This window comes from Denticeps clupeoides, chromosome 6 (assembly GCF_900700375.1).
Source record: "Denticeps clupeoides chromosome 6, fDenClu1.1, whole genome shotgun sequence".
Taxonomy (NCBI): Eukaryota; Metazoa; Chordata; class Actinopteri; order Clupeiformes; family Denticipitidae; genus Denticeps; species Denticeps clupeoides.
In genome coordinates, this window is record NC_041712.1 from 15,427,342 (window position 1) to 15,441,562 (window position 14,221).

The 14,221-nt window shown below is 46.0% G+C and overlaps 1 protein-coding gene across 1 annotated transcript; it reads right to left on the minus strand.

Moving 5' to 3' along the window:
- Positions 1-1,884: 1,884 nt before the first annotated feature.
- Positions 1,885-10,670, minus strand: wnt11 (wingless-type MMTV integration site family, member 11). The gene is made up of 6 exons (XM_028983740.1): positions 10,433-10,670; positions 9,130-9,359; positions 7,404-7,636; positions 5,505-5,782; positions 5,116-5,408; positions 1,885-3,017 (listed from the first exon to the last, which is right to left on the minus strand). Exons 2-6 carry the CDS (start codon positions 9,213-9,215, stop codon positions 2,843-2,845), a joined length of 1,065 nt encoding a protein of 354 aa, XP_028839573.1. The 5' UTR covers positions 9,216-9,359; positions 10,433-10,670; the 3' UTR covers positions 1,885-2,842.
- Positions 10,671-14,221: the final 3,551 nt, after the last annotated feature.

Here is a 14,221-nt window from a genome sequence, read left to right on the forward strand (position 1 = left end):
TGGCAAAAGCACAACGCGCAAACAAATTACACACAGCAAAGAAATTTACACTTAAAATGAGGGCATTAATCCTGTGAATATAAATTATCGGCCTGCATAAAATTATGTACATTATGTACAAATTGGCATCTAAATGAATCTTTATTTCCAATACATTTTTTGCTACCATTGCACCAGGAGTGCAGCTGGCCAGGCTTTTGTCAGGCCCCCATAGCACATGCCTCCACTGATACATGGACCTCAGCTAACCACCACTTCTCATTACTGAATGTGGAATGTCCAAAAGAGACCACATCATCACGGGTTACATTAGCTTCAGTGGAAATGTTATTGATGTGAAGACCTTTCTGCCACCAAAAAAACATTTTCCTTGTACCAGAAATAGAGATTTGCAATTATTAATTATGAAGCATAAGATATTGAGATTTTGAGATGTTATGGAAGATGCCAAGTTGGACGTGCAGTTGGACGTGCAGAATAGACTTCCTGATCTGAAAGCTTGAGTATGAAGCAGCAGCTTGAATGTGTTTTCACATGTTTTCTTGTATGCAAATTAGCCTCAGTGGCCTGGTAAACAAATGTGCAGAGTGTGAAGCATTTTGGAAACAGGATCTTCCACCCCTCCGTGTCCCTCTGCTCCCCCACTCTGTCATTTCTGTCCATAGCCAACCCTGTGTCCTCTCACAAAGCAGACCAGCATGATTCATGCGAACTGGGCCTCCGTCAAGCTGCAGACCAAGCACCCTGCCAACCCATCAGTCTCGCCCTGCCCCATTTGGTTCCTCCACCAGCCAGCCTGGGGAATGCCACAGACTGAAAGGTCCTCGAATCTGTCATCAGATCAAATTGTCGAGGGGGACCCTAAGCTCCTTCCACTGCCTGTACCAGGGGCCTTTGTGCCTTTGCTACTTCTGCCACCCTGAGACTCAGTTTCTCCTCCTCCTTTTTTTCCCCCCATCCAGACCCGACAGCGTCTATCTTCACCCAAATGGTCTTTAATCCAGGAGGATGACCGACAGAGTTCACATGGGCCCATTGGAAGGATTGTATGTCATCTCCTGTGCCGCTATTTTTTTAGGATCCATGGTAAATTTGTGTAAAAGATTTCCAGGGCGATGTACACCAGCACGGCTCCCTTTTTTTGCATCCTGCAGTACAAACGTTTTTTTTTTTTCTGCTGAAGAGTTTTCCTCAGTGTATATTAAAATGCAGCCATTTTTCTTGGCTGAAGTTGATGGCAGCATGAAAACCCGTATGAATCTCTGACACGGCTTGGCTGAGTTTCAAGTTGAATGCTCTACTTTATAAGGGTTTCACTTCCATCATTAGTGGGACACTCAGCAGAAGACATTAATCGCTCGAGCATGCCTCCCGATCAGAAACAGACGCCTCTGTCTCCAACCAAGGCAATATATAAATCAATACAACAATTGCGTTTTATTGATCTTTTGTTTCTTTTGTCGTCGTGGTTGCATCTGGGTTCTCACATCTTTGGTCAGTAGTGCCAACAGGTGCTGGGCTTGTGCTAGTAGAGAACTGTGGCCAAGGCTCTAAGCTCCAACCCCATGCAGGCTAATTCTCACCACTTGATATCACGAGAACCTCTTTAGAGGGAGAAAATGTCCTGGGTTGGGACAAGGGTAGCAGTTCACCACACATTCATGGACAAAATTCTCTCAGAAAACTCTAAAAGTCCATATCAATTATAAGAACTCTCAGAAAATAATAATTTTCCCAACTGCACAACATCATATTCGTTTGAGTTAAACATTTTTTGTTCAAACCAAACATGCTGATAATTAGTTTAATTCAATATTCATTCAGGAAAAATAAAAGAAAGCAATTAAATCTCAACCAAAGGAATGAACCATTTTCTCATGTCAGTTTAAAGGTTTGGTAAAAGATTCTTTAATTATTTTATAAATATTTCTTTTTTTTTTTTGATTCAGCATACAAAAATGACAGTATTTACATCCACAGAGAGTGGTTCATTATGTGGTAATACCGAGACACCACATATATATTTATATATAAATCTATAAATGCTCTGATAAAGGTTAGCGCTGGACTCTGGCAAAGCATAAAATTGTTTAATAGCACATAGTGTTCATTGTCCTTCGCCCAGGCATATATACGTACATATATATAAAATAAAGCTTTCCCCAATGGCGTCCCTCAGTACTGAAATTTGAATACAGCTATTTTACAGTTCCTCATGAGTGCTGTGCTGTAGAAAATTCCCTTCGCAGCACCACTTCTCCTTTGTCTCTTCTTTCTCAGTCTTTTCCCATTCGCTTTTGTCACTTGGAAAGAGTAGCATCAGAGATGGCAACCTGTGGGTCCTTAGGAGTATCCAGGATATAGTTCTTCAGGAGAATGCTTCAAGTCAACACCAGCAAAAAGTCAACACCTCCTACTGTGCCGAGACAGCAGCTTTGCCTCTAGATAAGAAAATCCAACCTCATTATTCTTAATAAATGAATATGAAAATAGACCTTTGATATCCAGATAAGGAAACTGTATGCACACTTGAAAAGTTCATATACGTGGCAGGACGGCGGTCTTAGTGAAAAAAAAAAAACAATAGCCATTTTCCCAACGCTCATATCAGCTTTCTCAAAAAATAAAGTCCAGCTTGTGTGTTTTGGTAATTGAAAAAGTAGAAAAAAAGTTTTTCCTCACAAAAACAATGTACAAAAGCTTAAGAACAAAAGTAAGCCTTCTTGGTAAACTAGTGCTTTGGTTGTCTATGGCCTGGACTTGGGCAGGGAGGGGGGACACGGCGCTCTGGGGCACAGAGCAGAGTTTTTGGCAGATAAGGGGTGCTGGACAGAGCGGCAGCTCATTTGCAGACGTATCGCTCCACGGTCCTCTCGCACTTCTTGCACGTGACGTAGCAGCACCAGTGGTACTTGCAGTGGCAGCGCTCCACCACCTGCTCCGTGTAGGGGTTGTAGCCGCGGCCGCAGCACATCAGGTCGCAGCTGTCGCTGCCGCTGGAGGTCTTGTTGCATTGTCTGGGATGGGCAGAGGGAGAGAGAAAGAAATCGAGGGGAGGGGGGGGGGGGGTTAAAATGTTTGGCGAGCCGCTATGAGAGCCTGCCCCCTACCACCACCACAGGATTAACAGCCATTTTGGCCTTTTTGAGGCGCACACACACACAGAAACACACTGGCTGAGAAACATTTTCCGACTTGGCTCATCATAAAAACTTTGGACAAGCCGAACTGTTGTGCACAAGGCAGGCAAAAGCAACGTCCAGCACGGTTATTAATGAGGCACCGGACTGCATAGCGGTCGGCGTCGGCCCTAAACAAAAGCAGGTTCTCGCGAAGATCCTCATTCACCGAAGCCCGGGGCATTTTAAGTAAGCGCAGAATAGCCCTGTCATAAATCACACTTAATACGCCAGGGAAACCTCCCCGCCCCCGCTGCTTTTCGGCTCGGTCCACATAAGTGCGCTGTTTTATAATTGTGCGGCAGTTAATGGCTTAAGTGGTGAGAGAGACGTTGAGCTGATGGCTGGGAGAGGTTGGGGGCAAGAGGTAAAGAGAGGTGGGGGCGGACGCCTCTCCCGGGGTGGTTAACCCTTGCAGTAATTTGGACATTATTATTGGGTTGATACGATCCTGCGTTGTCTCAAATTCCTGAAGTGAGCATACAAGTCACACATCAACATTATGTGCCGAGTATTCCACAGCCTGAGGCCGCCCCGTCTTCCAGTGGCGCGTTTTCCCCGTAGAGGCCACAGTGCTTGTTTCTTTTGTGATAGTGATCATTGCTAAGCCTCTGGGATGTTATTGTGACTTAACTTGCTGTAAACGCCTGGTATCAAAGCGCACGTTCTAATATCCTCGTAGCCCACAAGACTCGAGGAAGCCTCGCTGGTGCAGAAGTCTTAAACCAGATGTGTACTTGCACCACTGTGAAGGCTGAGATTGGTCTTGAAAACTCAATTTTCTACAAAGGGAAAGATTCATAGTGTGTTGAAAAATCAGTGTTAAAAGCTGATGTGGAGCACGTGTGTGTGTGTGTATATATATATATATATATATATCAATGAATAAAGACACAAATGACAACATAAAATCTAGCACTCTATGCAAATAGATAAAGCCAGAAAGAACCACTTGTTGTAGGCTGATGATTTCGTTTTTGTCACCTCAAGCATGATCTTTAATGGTGTTTTTTCAGAGTTTAGATCGAGAGGAGCTCAATGATTGACAGCTCTCACACATTCTGAATGGTTTAAACCCCTGCCCATCGACCATGCTTAGGCCACAGTGCTGCATTTACTGCTAATACTGGTACAGTGAATTGAAATTAGACTTGAGCCGTGGGCAGGACACACTTTCCCCCCTGTCCCTGTCAGCATTAAGCCACGGCTGCCACACAAAATACTAAATATATACCCTTGGTGGCGTGTCCGAGCAGCGTTATCGCGACGGTGACAGGGGACGGCCGCACGCGCTGAGTGCATGTGACACACAGCACATCTTCAGATTACTGGTGGCGGGCACGCTCCCGACTCAGCCGGCAGACGGTCTCCGCGTGTTTACCAGGGCCGACGTATCCGGACTCCACAAGAATGAAATCCACTCGCTCACTCGCTCACGCAGCAGCTTTTATCACAGGATCTGAATCCGGTTCATGGCGGATAAATCAGCGGCGATTGTAATTGCTTTTGCCTGAACTTTGTGAGGCTATTTCCTTTCTCCACGCGTACCTCGCGAAACCAGTATCAGCTGAGTGCACTCAGGACCAAGAATAACCGCATTACTCACGGCCTCTGATAACAGGCCCAGCACGGCACGGTCACAGCCGCCACGCCGGTGACACATGGACAGACATACCACAGACTAGCCTGTCTCGGGGCCCACTTGCTTTATCAGAGCTTGTTAAATCAAAACGGTGCCACCGGGGAGATTTTTCAGGCGGCTAATTAAATCAACATCCTAGAAGGGAGAGGGCCCGGCGCAGAACGGCGCAGTGGGGGTTTTTTCCAGGATTGCTCCGTACCAGGAAGTAGCCAGAACTTTTTATGCATTTTGTATTTTTATTGTACTGTTTGAGCAAATAATAATAAAAAAAAAAAAAAGCGGTGCAAAACTTACCTGTCCTGGGTGCCGAAAGAGCCCAGCTTGTCGTTCTTGGCGCAGAAGTCAGGTGAGCTCTGCAGGTAGACCAACTCGTTCTCCCGAACCGGCCGGATGTCGATGTCCTTGGGGACCAGCTGCTTACGGGTGCCCATGGGCCGGTGCACAACCTTGGTGGCTGACAGGTACTTGGTTTTCAGGTCCATGGCAATGTCCTTCAGGTCCTGCAAACCCCTCCAGCAGGTACGTATGGAGCAGGAGCCTGACACTCCATGACACTTGCACTTCATCACAAGCGCATCTCTCAGAGCCTAGAAGTTTGGAGGCGGTACGGAAAAAGTCTTTACTTCGCTCGACGTACAGCTCATGAAACGTTTAATTATTGTGGGGAAAAAAGCCCTGCGTACCTGTCTGCCCACTTCACTGTTGTGCAGGTGCATTAGCTTATTCGCATGCGATCCAGACTTCTTCATCTTCATGGGGGCGTCGGAGAACTTGGAGCCCATCATGAGGCCGTAGTGCAGGTTGTCGGCACAGCCGCCCCATCGGTACCCCGGCTCAGGGATCTCCCCGGGGATCGGGCCACACGAGCAGAGCCGCAAGTCGCCCGTCGTGCAGGCCCGGGCTATTGTGTGGCTGATGGCTGCTGCCGAGAGGGCGTACACGAATGCAGACTCCCTCGTGCCTGCAGAAGACAGGGAACAAGGAAAAGGAGGACAGGGAGAGATTTGTGTAAGTCTAAATCAAACGAAAGGCACGGATTTCCCCGGACAACTTGACATTTGTCACACTCGCCGCGTCTGAATGCTGAGAGCAACACAACTGATGTCAGACCTCCAGGTCTTGGATCAATTAAACAAAGAAAGAACAGGCACGCACACATCTGCTAGCTTTCTTGATGGACATCGTCTCATGGGGCTGCTTGATTGACTTGACAGGAAAACATCAACAGCCCAGAGATCTATCGGAAAAGAGGGTTTTCAAGCTCACTAAAATGAAAACCACGAAACAATTACAGCGACACATCCGGGATGCAAACGTGAAAAAGTGACACTGGGGGGTTTTAAACGGAACAGCACAAAAAAAAAAAATTATTCATCCTCACTGACAAATGCAATCCTATCTCTCAAAGAATGGGACCTATTGTTAGTTGACCTCGAAAAAAAAACCCAAGCCAGTTTCACACTCTCGTTCCAAGTACACGACCACATCAAAAAGCACTGCAGAGAGTGAGGCTTTGTAGACCGAATGTTTGGGGAGCTGGGCCATTTAGGGGTGGGCGGATGGATGATTTCTTTTATCATGCAACATGCCACAGAAGAAGAATGACACCCTTTGGTTGGCACATTCTGCATTCCTCTGTGAGCCCGGAGACCACCACCAGTGGCCATTAAGGCTCTTGGCCTCACTCGTAAATTTCCCCCTCAAACAATTGGAATGACTCCTCAGATCCCGCTGAAGTCGTGAATAGAGCTCTCAGGGCCACGAAGCGGGGACCATTGGTTTAATTATTTCAAAGAGCCAACAATGAGTGCTGAGTCTTCTTTTTTTCGCAAGAATAATGAATTAATGAGCATGAAACAGACTCCCTTGCACCCGACTGTTCACATGGAGATAATGTGACTGTTTGTGCATCTGTTGTAATTTGTGAGGTCACAATCGAAAGGTTAACACTGATTAAGAACAGCCTAAAATTTCTTAGAACTTAATTTTTCCCCAAAGGCCATTGGGTAGGAACAAGTATGCTTAATGTTGGATCCTGAGAAAATGTATTAGAATTTATTGACTGATACACACAGTGAAATGTGTCCTCTGCATTTAACCCATCAGCCTGAGTGAGCAGTGGGCAGCCATGTCAGGCCCCCGGGGAGCAGTGTGTGGGGACGGTGCTTTGCTCAGTGGCACCTTGGAGGATCGGGATTCGAACTTCCTTAACCGCTAGGCCATTTTTTTCATATTATGTTATTGAATACAATGTAGGATTACAGAAACACTTTCAGCAAAAGTCTCTTTAAATATGCAATCAGATTGGCTAAATCATTATTTCATTAGTATTCATCATTAGGTTAAACACTTCTGATTTTTTTTCTATCAATCATTGGAATTGAAATAATTAGAATTCATAATATAGCATATATGAAGGTTAATCATGAAAGTTACATTTTCAATGGAATTTCAAAATCAACTGCTTTTTCCATGATATGAACATTTTCGTCGTTACCTGCCACAAGGCCCCAGAAGCAGAAACACTGCATAGAAAAGACGATCAAAAATGTTTTATTGGGTTAATGTGGGCTCAGAAATACCTCTCTCCAGGTCGGGGAGGTATTTGGGGGCATCGATGGACGAGCAGTTCCAGCGCATGTCTGCGAAGGTCTTCTGGCATGTTTTCTTGACTTCCCGTGCTGCCTGGATGATGGTCTGCATGAGCTCCAGGTTGGTCCGACACAGCTGGGCCTGAGCGGACACCAGGCCGGGCAGCAGCTTGCAGTGCTGAGTCTTGTTTACGTGCTGGCTGGGCGGCGTCTGGGACAAGGCCCTGAACAGATATCAGTTCGTTAGCATGTGTGTGTATTCAATGCACCTCAGACACATGCCTGCAATAATGGTAATGGCCACAGTGATGACATGCAAATGGGCTGAACGTCACTAAAGCCATTAAAATGTTATTTACTGTTAATTTGAAAAAGACTGCGTGCCACGGGCAGTTTAAAATAAAAATGCAGCTATTTTCACACATCTAACATAATCAGAACGTGCTAAATGTGCTTTGCAGACAGGCCGCGAAACAACAAGCGATCCTCGGTGGAAATCAATCAAAACAAGATTTAATGGAAGGGGGGACATTCTTGGCACTTTAGACCTTTGGAAGAGCTGTAAGCAGCAAGTCGAAAATAAGCGCCGAGCCAGTAAAAAGAGAATAGCTTCAGCACCACAAAATGGCAAGCAGTGACCATGAAATGGCAAGGAGGGAGGGGGAGGAAGCATTTATCATCATCCACCATCCAAGACTTGTCAGATTATCAGACTTCCAATGTTCTCCGCCTCTTTCCTACACCCAATATTCCCTCACTAGAACTAAATTAGGTTTTGGCTGCTGAAGATGAAAAACTGCAGCTTGGATGGGGGGGTCACGGAAAGTCTTTCAAAACCCAGCTGATTTACCGCGTCCCTCTCAGACGACGTGGATTCATGAGAAACGTTTGCTCTCCTCACACCTTGGCCTGTTTCGGATTACAAAGTAAAAGGCGATCCCTTCATGCCCCGAGAAGGGATAAGGTATGAACGACCGTCTGTGTTCCCAAACCTTTCAGTCCAGGCGCTCACCCCAAAATGCCCCATTGGCATAATGTAGCCCATGTTTTGGTGGTAGAAGCTTATTAACAATACGCTAATGACATTTTAAATATGCAAAATCAATCAGCAATTTAAATTAAATAATCTCATCAGCAAGTGGTTTTTATATGTGGCACACAAAAATCAGCACATTTTCATACATATGAATAATGATCCAACATACCCACAGAGAATAGTCATTTTATTTTATTAATTTTGTTACAGTTTTCTTTATTTCTCTGGCTAGCGTGAGAAATTTGGCATGAAAACAACGTGACCTGGCAACCCTGCCCTCCATCGCCCTGCGTTCCATGGCGCGCAGGTGTTTATGGCCGCATCTGTTTCGCATCACGGCTCGTACCCTGTCAGAAGCTGCCGGAGCCGTCTCTTATACTCAACCCATTCACAACGCCCATCAGACCTGTCCCGGATTTTACATGATAATAACAGCAATAATAATACGACTGCCTCGAAAACAGTGCAAATGTTCCACACACAGGGAGTGAATGTGGGGGGGGGGGGGGGGGGGGGGGGATGTTTTTTTTTATTTTGAAACGTGTTTCGTTCCACAGAGAACAGCGTGTTTCAGCCTTCCACCACACTTACAACGGAGGTACGGAGAAGGGCGGACAGGCCTGGGGAAATTAGATGGCGCCCTCGCCGAGAAGGGGGAAAGTTGGGGGCGGGGGGACTTACAGCCATTTGATTCCACTGCAGGGCTGGGATAAGAGCAGGAGGATGAGGAAGGTCAGTGGGAGCCGGGGGATGAAAACGCTCTCCATTGTAACAGCGTCACACCCAGCAGCGGGCCTACAGCTCGGTAACACACGGCGTGCCTTGGCTCCGCGTCGTCTTTGCCGGGACTTGTGACGATCAGAAGTCGGGGGACATGGCACCTGACACACACCTACCCGTCTCTGGCTGTTCTGTTAAAATATTGATTACAACAACAAAAGAATCAGTCGCAATCCAAGTCATTTATTGTTTATTGAAGCATATTAGCAAAAAGTGTACGGAATTACTACTACTCCAGGATTATACATTTTTCATTTATAATTTTTTTATTAGCAGTCACTCCAATTCAGTGAGTTATTACAAAAGGGATATTTAAATGAAACACACTCACACACACCGGTATTTATTTGTTCGGGTTCATTCCATCAAACCCACTTGTTTGGCCCTCATTTTTCAGGCCTAGCTGTCCAGATTTAATCACGTTTCATGTCTCATCGCTGACCATTTCAGGAATGTCCAGGACAATAAAATCCACCGGAAGACAATGAAGACTCTTCATCGCTCTCCCAGAAATAAATTTACAGGCGATGTGCAGCAGGCCTCCGAGGAACAAAAGAGCTAGTTGTGACTCTCAGGTAGTCACTACAAGTTTAAAAGATGTCCCCTCGAGGGGACCAGCCCTGCAGCGAGCGTCTACAACCTGAAAATCACCATTCTGTACATTTTTCCCTGCCTTAATCAGACGGGAGATCTTAATGGGGCGATAAAGACCTAAGTAACGTCAGTAAACGTGTTATTGCCCATCGCCGTGCAATAATAATCATAACTTATTATTAGGACCGCAGATAAACAGTACCTGGCTTGCGAGTGCGTGGATTTGAATCTAATCTGAATTTAAACGCAACTACGTCACCGGGTCACGGTGTCACACACACGACACCCCATCATTAACAATAAAAAAAATGAATACGACTTCGAATAATAATGCCATTTTTATGGGTATAGCTGGGTACTTTTCTTTCTGTGACATTAGATTAGATCCGTGCGTTTCGGTTTTAGTGTTATCGTCATACGTGTCTCGGACTGATCCAGGGATTTATTCTCTCCTGTCTTGTCCTGACCACCGCTTCATTCTCCCGGCAAATGCAATGATGTAAATAAACGAACAGGGGTCGGTCGTTGTTTTTTTTTTTTTTTTTACTTAATTCCATCCCGGGCGAGATTTTTTATTGTTATTAATACTTATGGTTATTACTGCACTTACTTGGGTGTCGCTCCCGGCTCTGGCGCGGTTCAGATTATTCCCAGAGTAATATCCTCCTCACCGAAGACCTGCTCAGTCACAGGCAGCATTTGTAAATCCACCGAGTGAGGAAAGTAGAAAATCCCCAAGTAAAAAAGCGCATCATTCCTCCCCCGGGTTGTCTCTCTCTCTCTCTCTCTCTATATATATATATATATATATATATCCCTCTCTCTCTCTCTCTCTCTCTCTCCTCCGCGGAACGTGCTGCACTGAGCGAGCGCGCGGCCGCCGCGCGCCTTTATAACAGCACGGGCGCCGTTCTTTCACTCCGAGGTGACGTCACGGCCAATTAGCATAACGAGGCTGCGCGCGCGCTGCCGAGACGACGCGGCCCCGGCCGCAATAAAAACTATACAAAAAAGTTTTTTTTTTTTCGTATTACGAAACGATCGAAATAAAAAATAATAATATGATCATGCGGGTAAATCCCGTGTGTCCACCAATAAACCCGGTTCAGATTTGGCGCAACAATAATCGGACGAGACTTCGAGGTGGAAAAAAAGATAAAATATTAAAGTTAACCCACCGCATAATATTGCTTAAGTATGAAGCCGACGTTTGCGCAGAAAAACAAGGCAACATTGCGTTTAATAAAAATTTCACCCTGCAGAACGGGATCGTTAGAATATTTCTGAAGCCTCGCGTAGTAGTTTTATATCTTAACAGCTGAAAAGTGTCTTTGCATTATTATTTATTTCATGCATATTGAGCCTGTTTAACTTTAACAACGATTTGGCGCGCCGATATAATGTTAAATGTTAATGTATTTTACTGGTAAAACCAAAGTTTTCTTATATAATACATGAATAAAAAAACAGGCATTTTAATCTGCCGAACGAAGCGGTCACGTCGTGGGTATATATATTATACACACACACGTATATTAAAAAAACACGATGTTGATTGTGCGCCATGTAATTTTATGGTTAACCTGGCTTTCTGCTGCGTAATAAAACTGCACACACACACACACACACACACACACACACACACACACACACACCAGCCCTCATATAACCACGCAATTAGCCTACAATACAAGCATTATGAACGTTTCCATGTCGGTGTTTTGTCTAAGGCCAGTATTTTCTATTATTTATTTCTGACGTTAATATGGAAAAACATTATGGGGTGTTAATAGGAATTCACAGAGAACAGACAGAAAATAGTCAGAAGTTGCCTGTGTCTCGGGGATGTCCAGATCACCCTTCTCTTACTCATTACTACAGTGATAGTAGCGTGCGCATTAATTTGTGCATATATTGGAATCTGTCATCGCCACTAATTCAACGCATAAGAGTTTATGAATGAATGCAGCCGTGAAATTAACAACATGTCTGGCTCAGGGCTCCAAGGGAACTCAGGGAGTCAGGGAACTATGAAGGCCTCGGTAACATCCATTTCACAGATCCTCCTGGCATCTGCTGAGGCTTGTTGTTCACTAACGGAGAGGGAAAGACAATACAAATGAAATACCACAGACAAAGGCCGCGCTCACCGCTGCATCGTTTCACAGGCTTCGCACGGCCTCCATATCTCCTGGCAGCATAACAGCATGCATGCAGCATGGCCCTGGAGCACGTGCGGCCAGTGTCACTCTTTGACATCATTAGGACCCATTAAGCCTTTGAAACTGGATATGGCACTTATGTCTATTTCGGGTGCAAACTGATCCAAAAACATAATCTCATAAGTCGATAGCATGTCAAAAAAATGGGTTTTGCATTGACGATGTGAGCTTTGCAAAGTTTGCCCCATTGTCACATCCGCTTCAAATCATTGCAGAATATTTGTTTGTAAAATATAGGCCCATGTGCCAGATATGTCATAATATCTCGAATCTGTAATGGAGCAATATTTCTTGTGGAGATTTGTCCCTAACAATTAAAAATGAACATTCAAATGAAGTCACAGTATATTGTCCCAGACCCCCTGTCACATATATGTCACTGCAACTGGCCAATCAAACCAACCCCCTTATTTATAAGAATGCTGGGCCTTGCCGTCAACCAGAGGTTGAGTTACCTGTGAGTACGCGAGTCGCGGGCAGATTGTTTCAACGTCTGGCCTTGCATCCCGCAATCTACGCCCGATCTGCCGTACTGAGAGCGCTCAGGACGTTAACAAGATACAGACAATGAAACGATTGTAAAAAAAAAAACGGCCCAGCCAGCCCGCCGCCCTTCAGCCGCTTAACACGTTATCACCGACCGAAGGGGCATGAAGCGAATGTTGAGTGAGCGCGATCCAGGTCGAAACGCAAGGTTCACCATTCCTGGCAAGGCCAGGATCAACACTGCGGCCCTTTGATCCCCCATCTCACCTTTCATCGGCGCGGAGGAGGTGGAGGAAGCCTTCGGGCTGTACCGAAGGGGCAAAGTAAGCTCCGGGAGTTCGTGTAACCCAAACAGCTCTTGGGATAAGATGCATGTTTTAAATGAAGGAATGTGGTTTTTCTCTTCGCAGTAATTTGATTTACTAATTTGCCGATCTGTGTTTCTTTGCAGCGGTTCTTCACGAGGGCTTTTTTTTGCCTTTCATTTAAAAAAAAAAAAAAAAAAAAAAAGAAGAACTGGCTTTGTTCTGATTTCATATTGATTTCACCACCTTTGGGACCTTATTCCCGCAGCCATGTCCTTTATCCCAGCCAGAATCCCTTCCCTTCCCCAGCGCCTGATTTATTCACGTTCGCGTCTCGCTCGCAGAGGTCTGGTGCGGGATGAGAAGGACAGGCCTGCCTGAAGAAGAGGGTGAGGTCACTGAGCACAAGGTCTCAGTGTCTGAGAGGCGCAGTGGCCACAAGCCCGCGGTGCCACATCGCTCCATTGTCCCACCTATCTTGAAGATCAAAGCGCTGGAGATGTCCAGAGGCATGCCAAGAGGGGCAGATAAGGGCGTTTGCGTTTGACCCCTCAGGACCCGGGCTTGAATGGGCCAACTGTCAGAACCTCCCCCCACCACCCCAGTCCAGCACCGTTTCGGGTGATCTGGTGTCTGTTGAGGTTTTTGGGAAGCGATGTGCACATCTCTCATCACCGCTCGTCACTGTCCCCAGCGTTCAAAAAAGGGCCCTGGGCAGGTTGGCTTATGGGCGCAAAATCCAGTGAATCTCACGAAAAGGTCAGAACAGTCCAAAGACAACATGGGGTAAAAAAAAACCCAATGAATAAACGTAAGGGTGCACGCGCATGCGGTGATAAATGTCAAAGCAACAAGTGCCAAGAACAGTAACCGGTGCAGAAAACACAGACAGCTGACAGTCCCGGCAAAGACGATGGCGGACTCTGCTTTATCGTGATGGACTGTCTGAACATGGAAGGAGTTCATCATCGACCCGCGGGGTTCAGGAAGAGAGAAGCGGGCCTTGTGTGTTCATTCTTCCCAGATTTCCTCTTTAATTGGACAAACGGAGCAAAACAAATATTGAATTAATAGGGTGACCGAGGAGAACTCCTGTAAACAGCTCACAGTTTACGTCATTTCACTAGCGCGTGCGTGTCCACGCAACTGCACGGCATTCGCAGAGCGAACTCCAAACACGCGTTTCATTGGAATACGCGTCCATTCGTTTTACTGCTGTTTACTGTAGTCGGAGGGGAGAATGCAGGGCGCTTTTCTTCCCCCGTCTCCATTCGCATTTCTGCAATTCCCGCAACGTGCGCATTCTCAGGCCGCGGCCGTTCCCTTCCGAAGAAAGGACCCCGCCACTGCAGACTGGACGCCATTTGTCTCTGCGAGGAGTCCAGG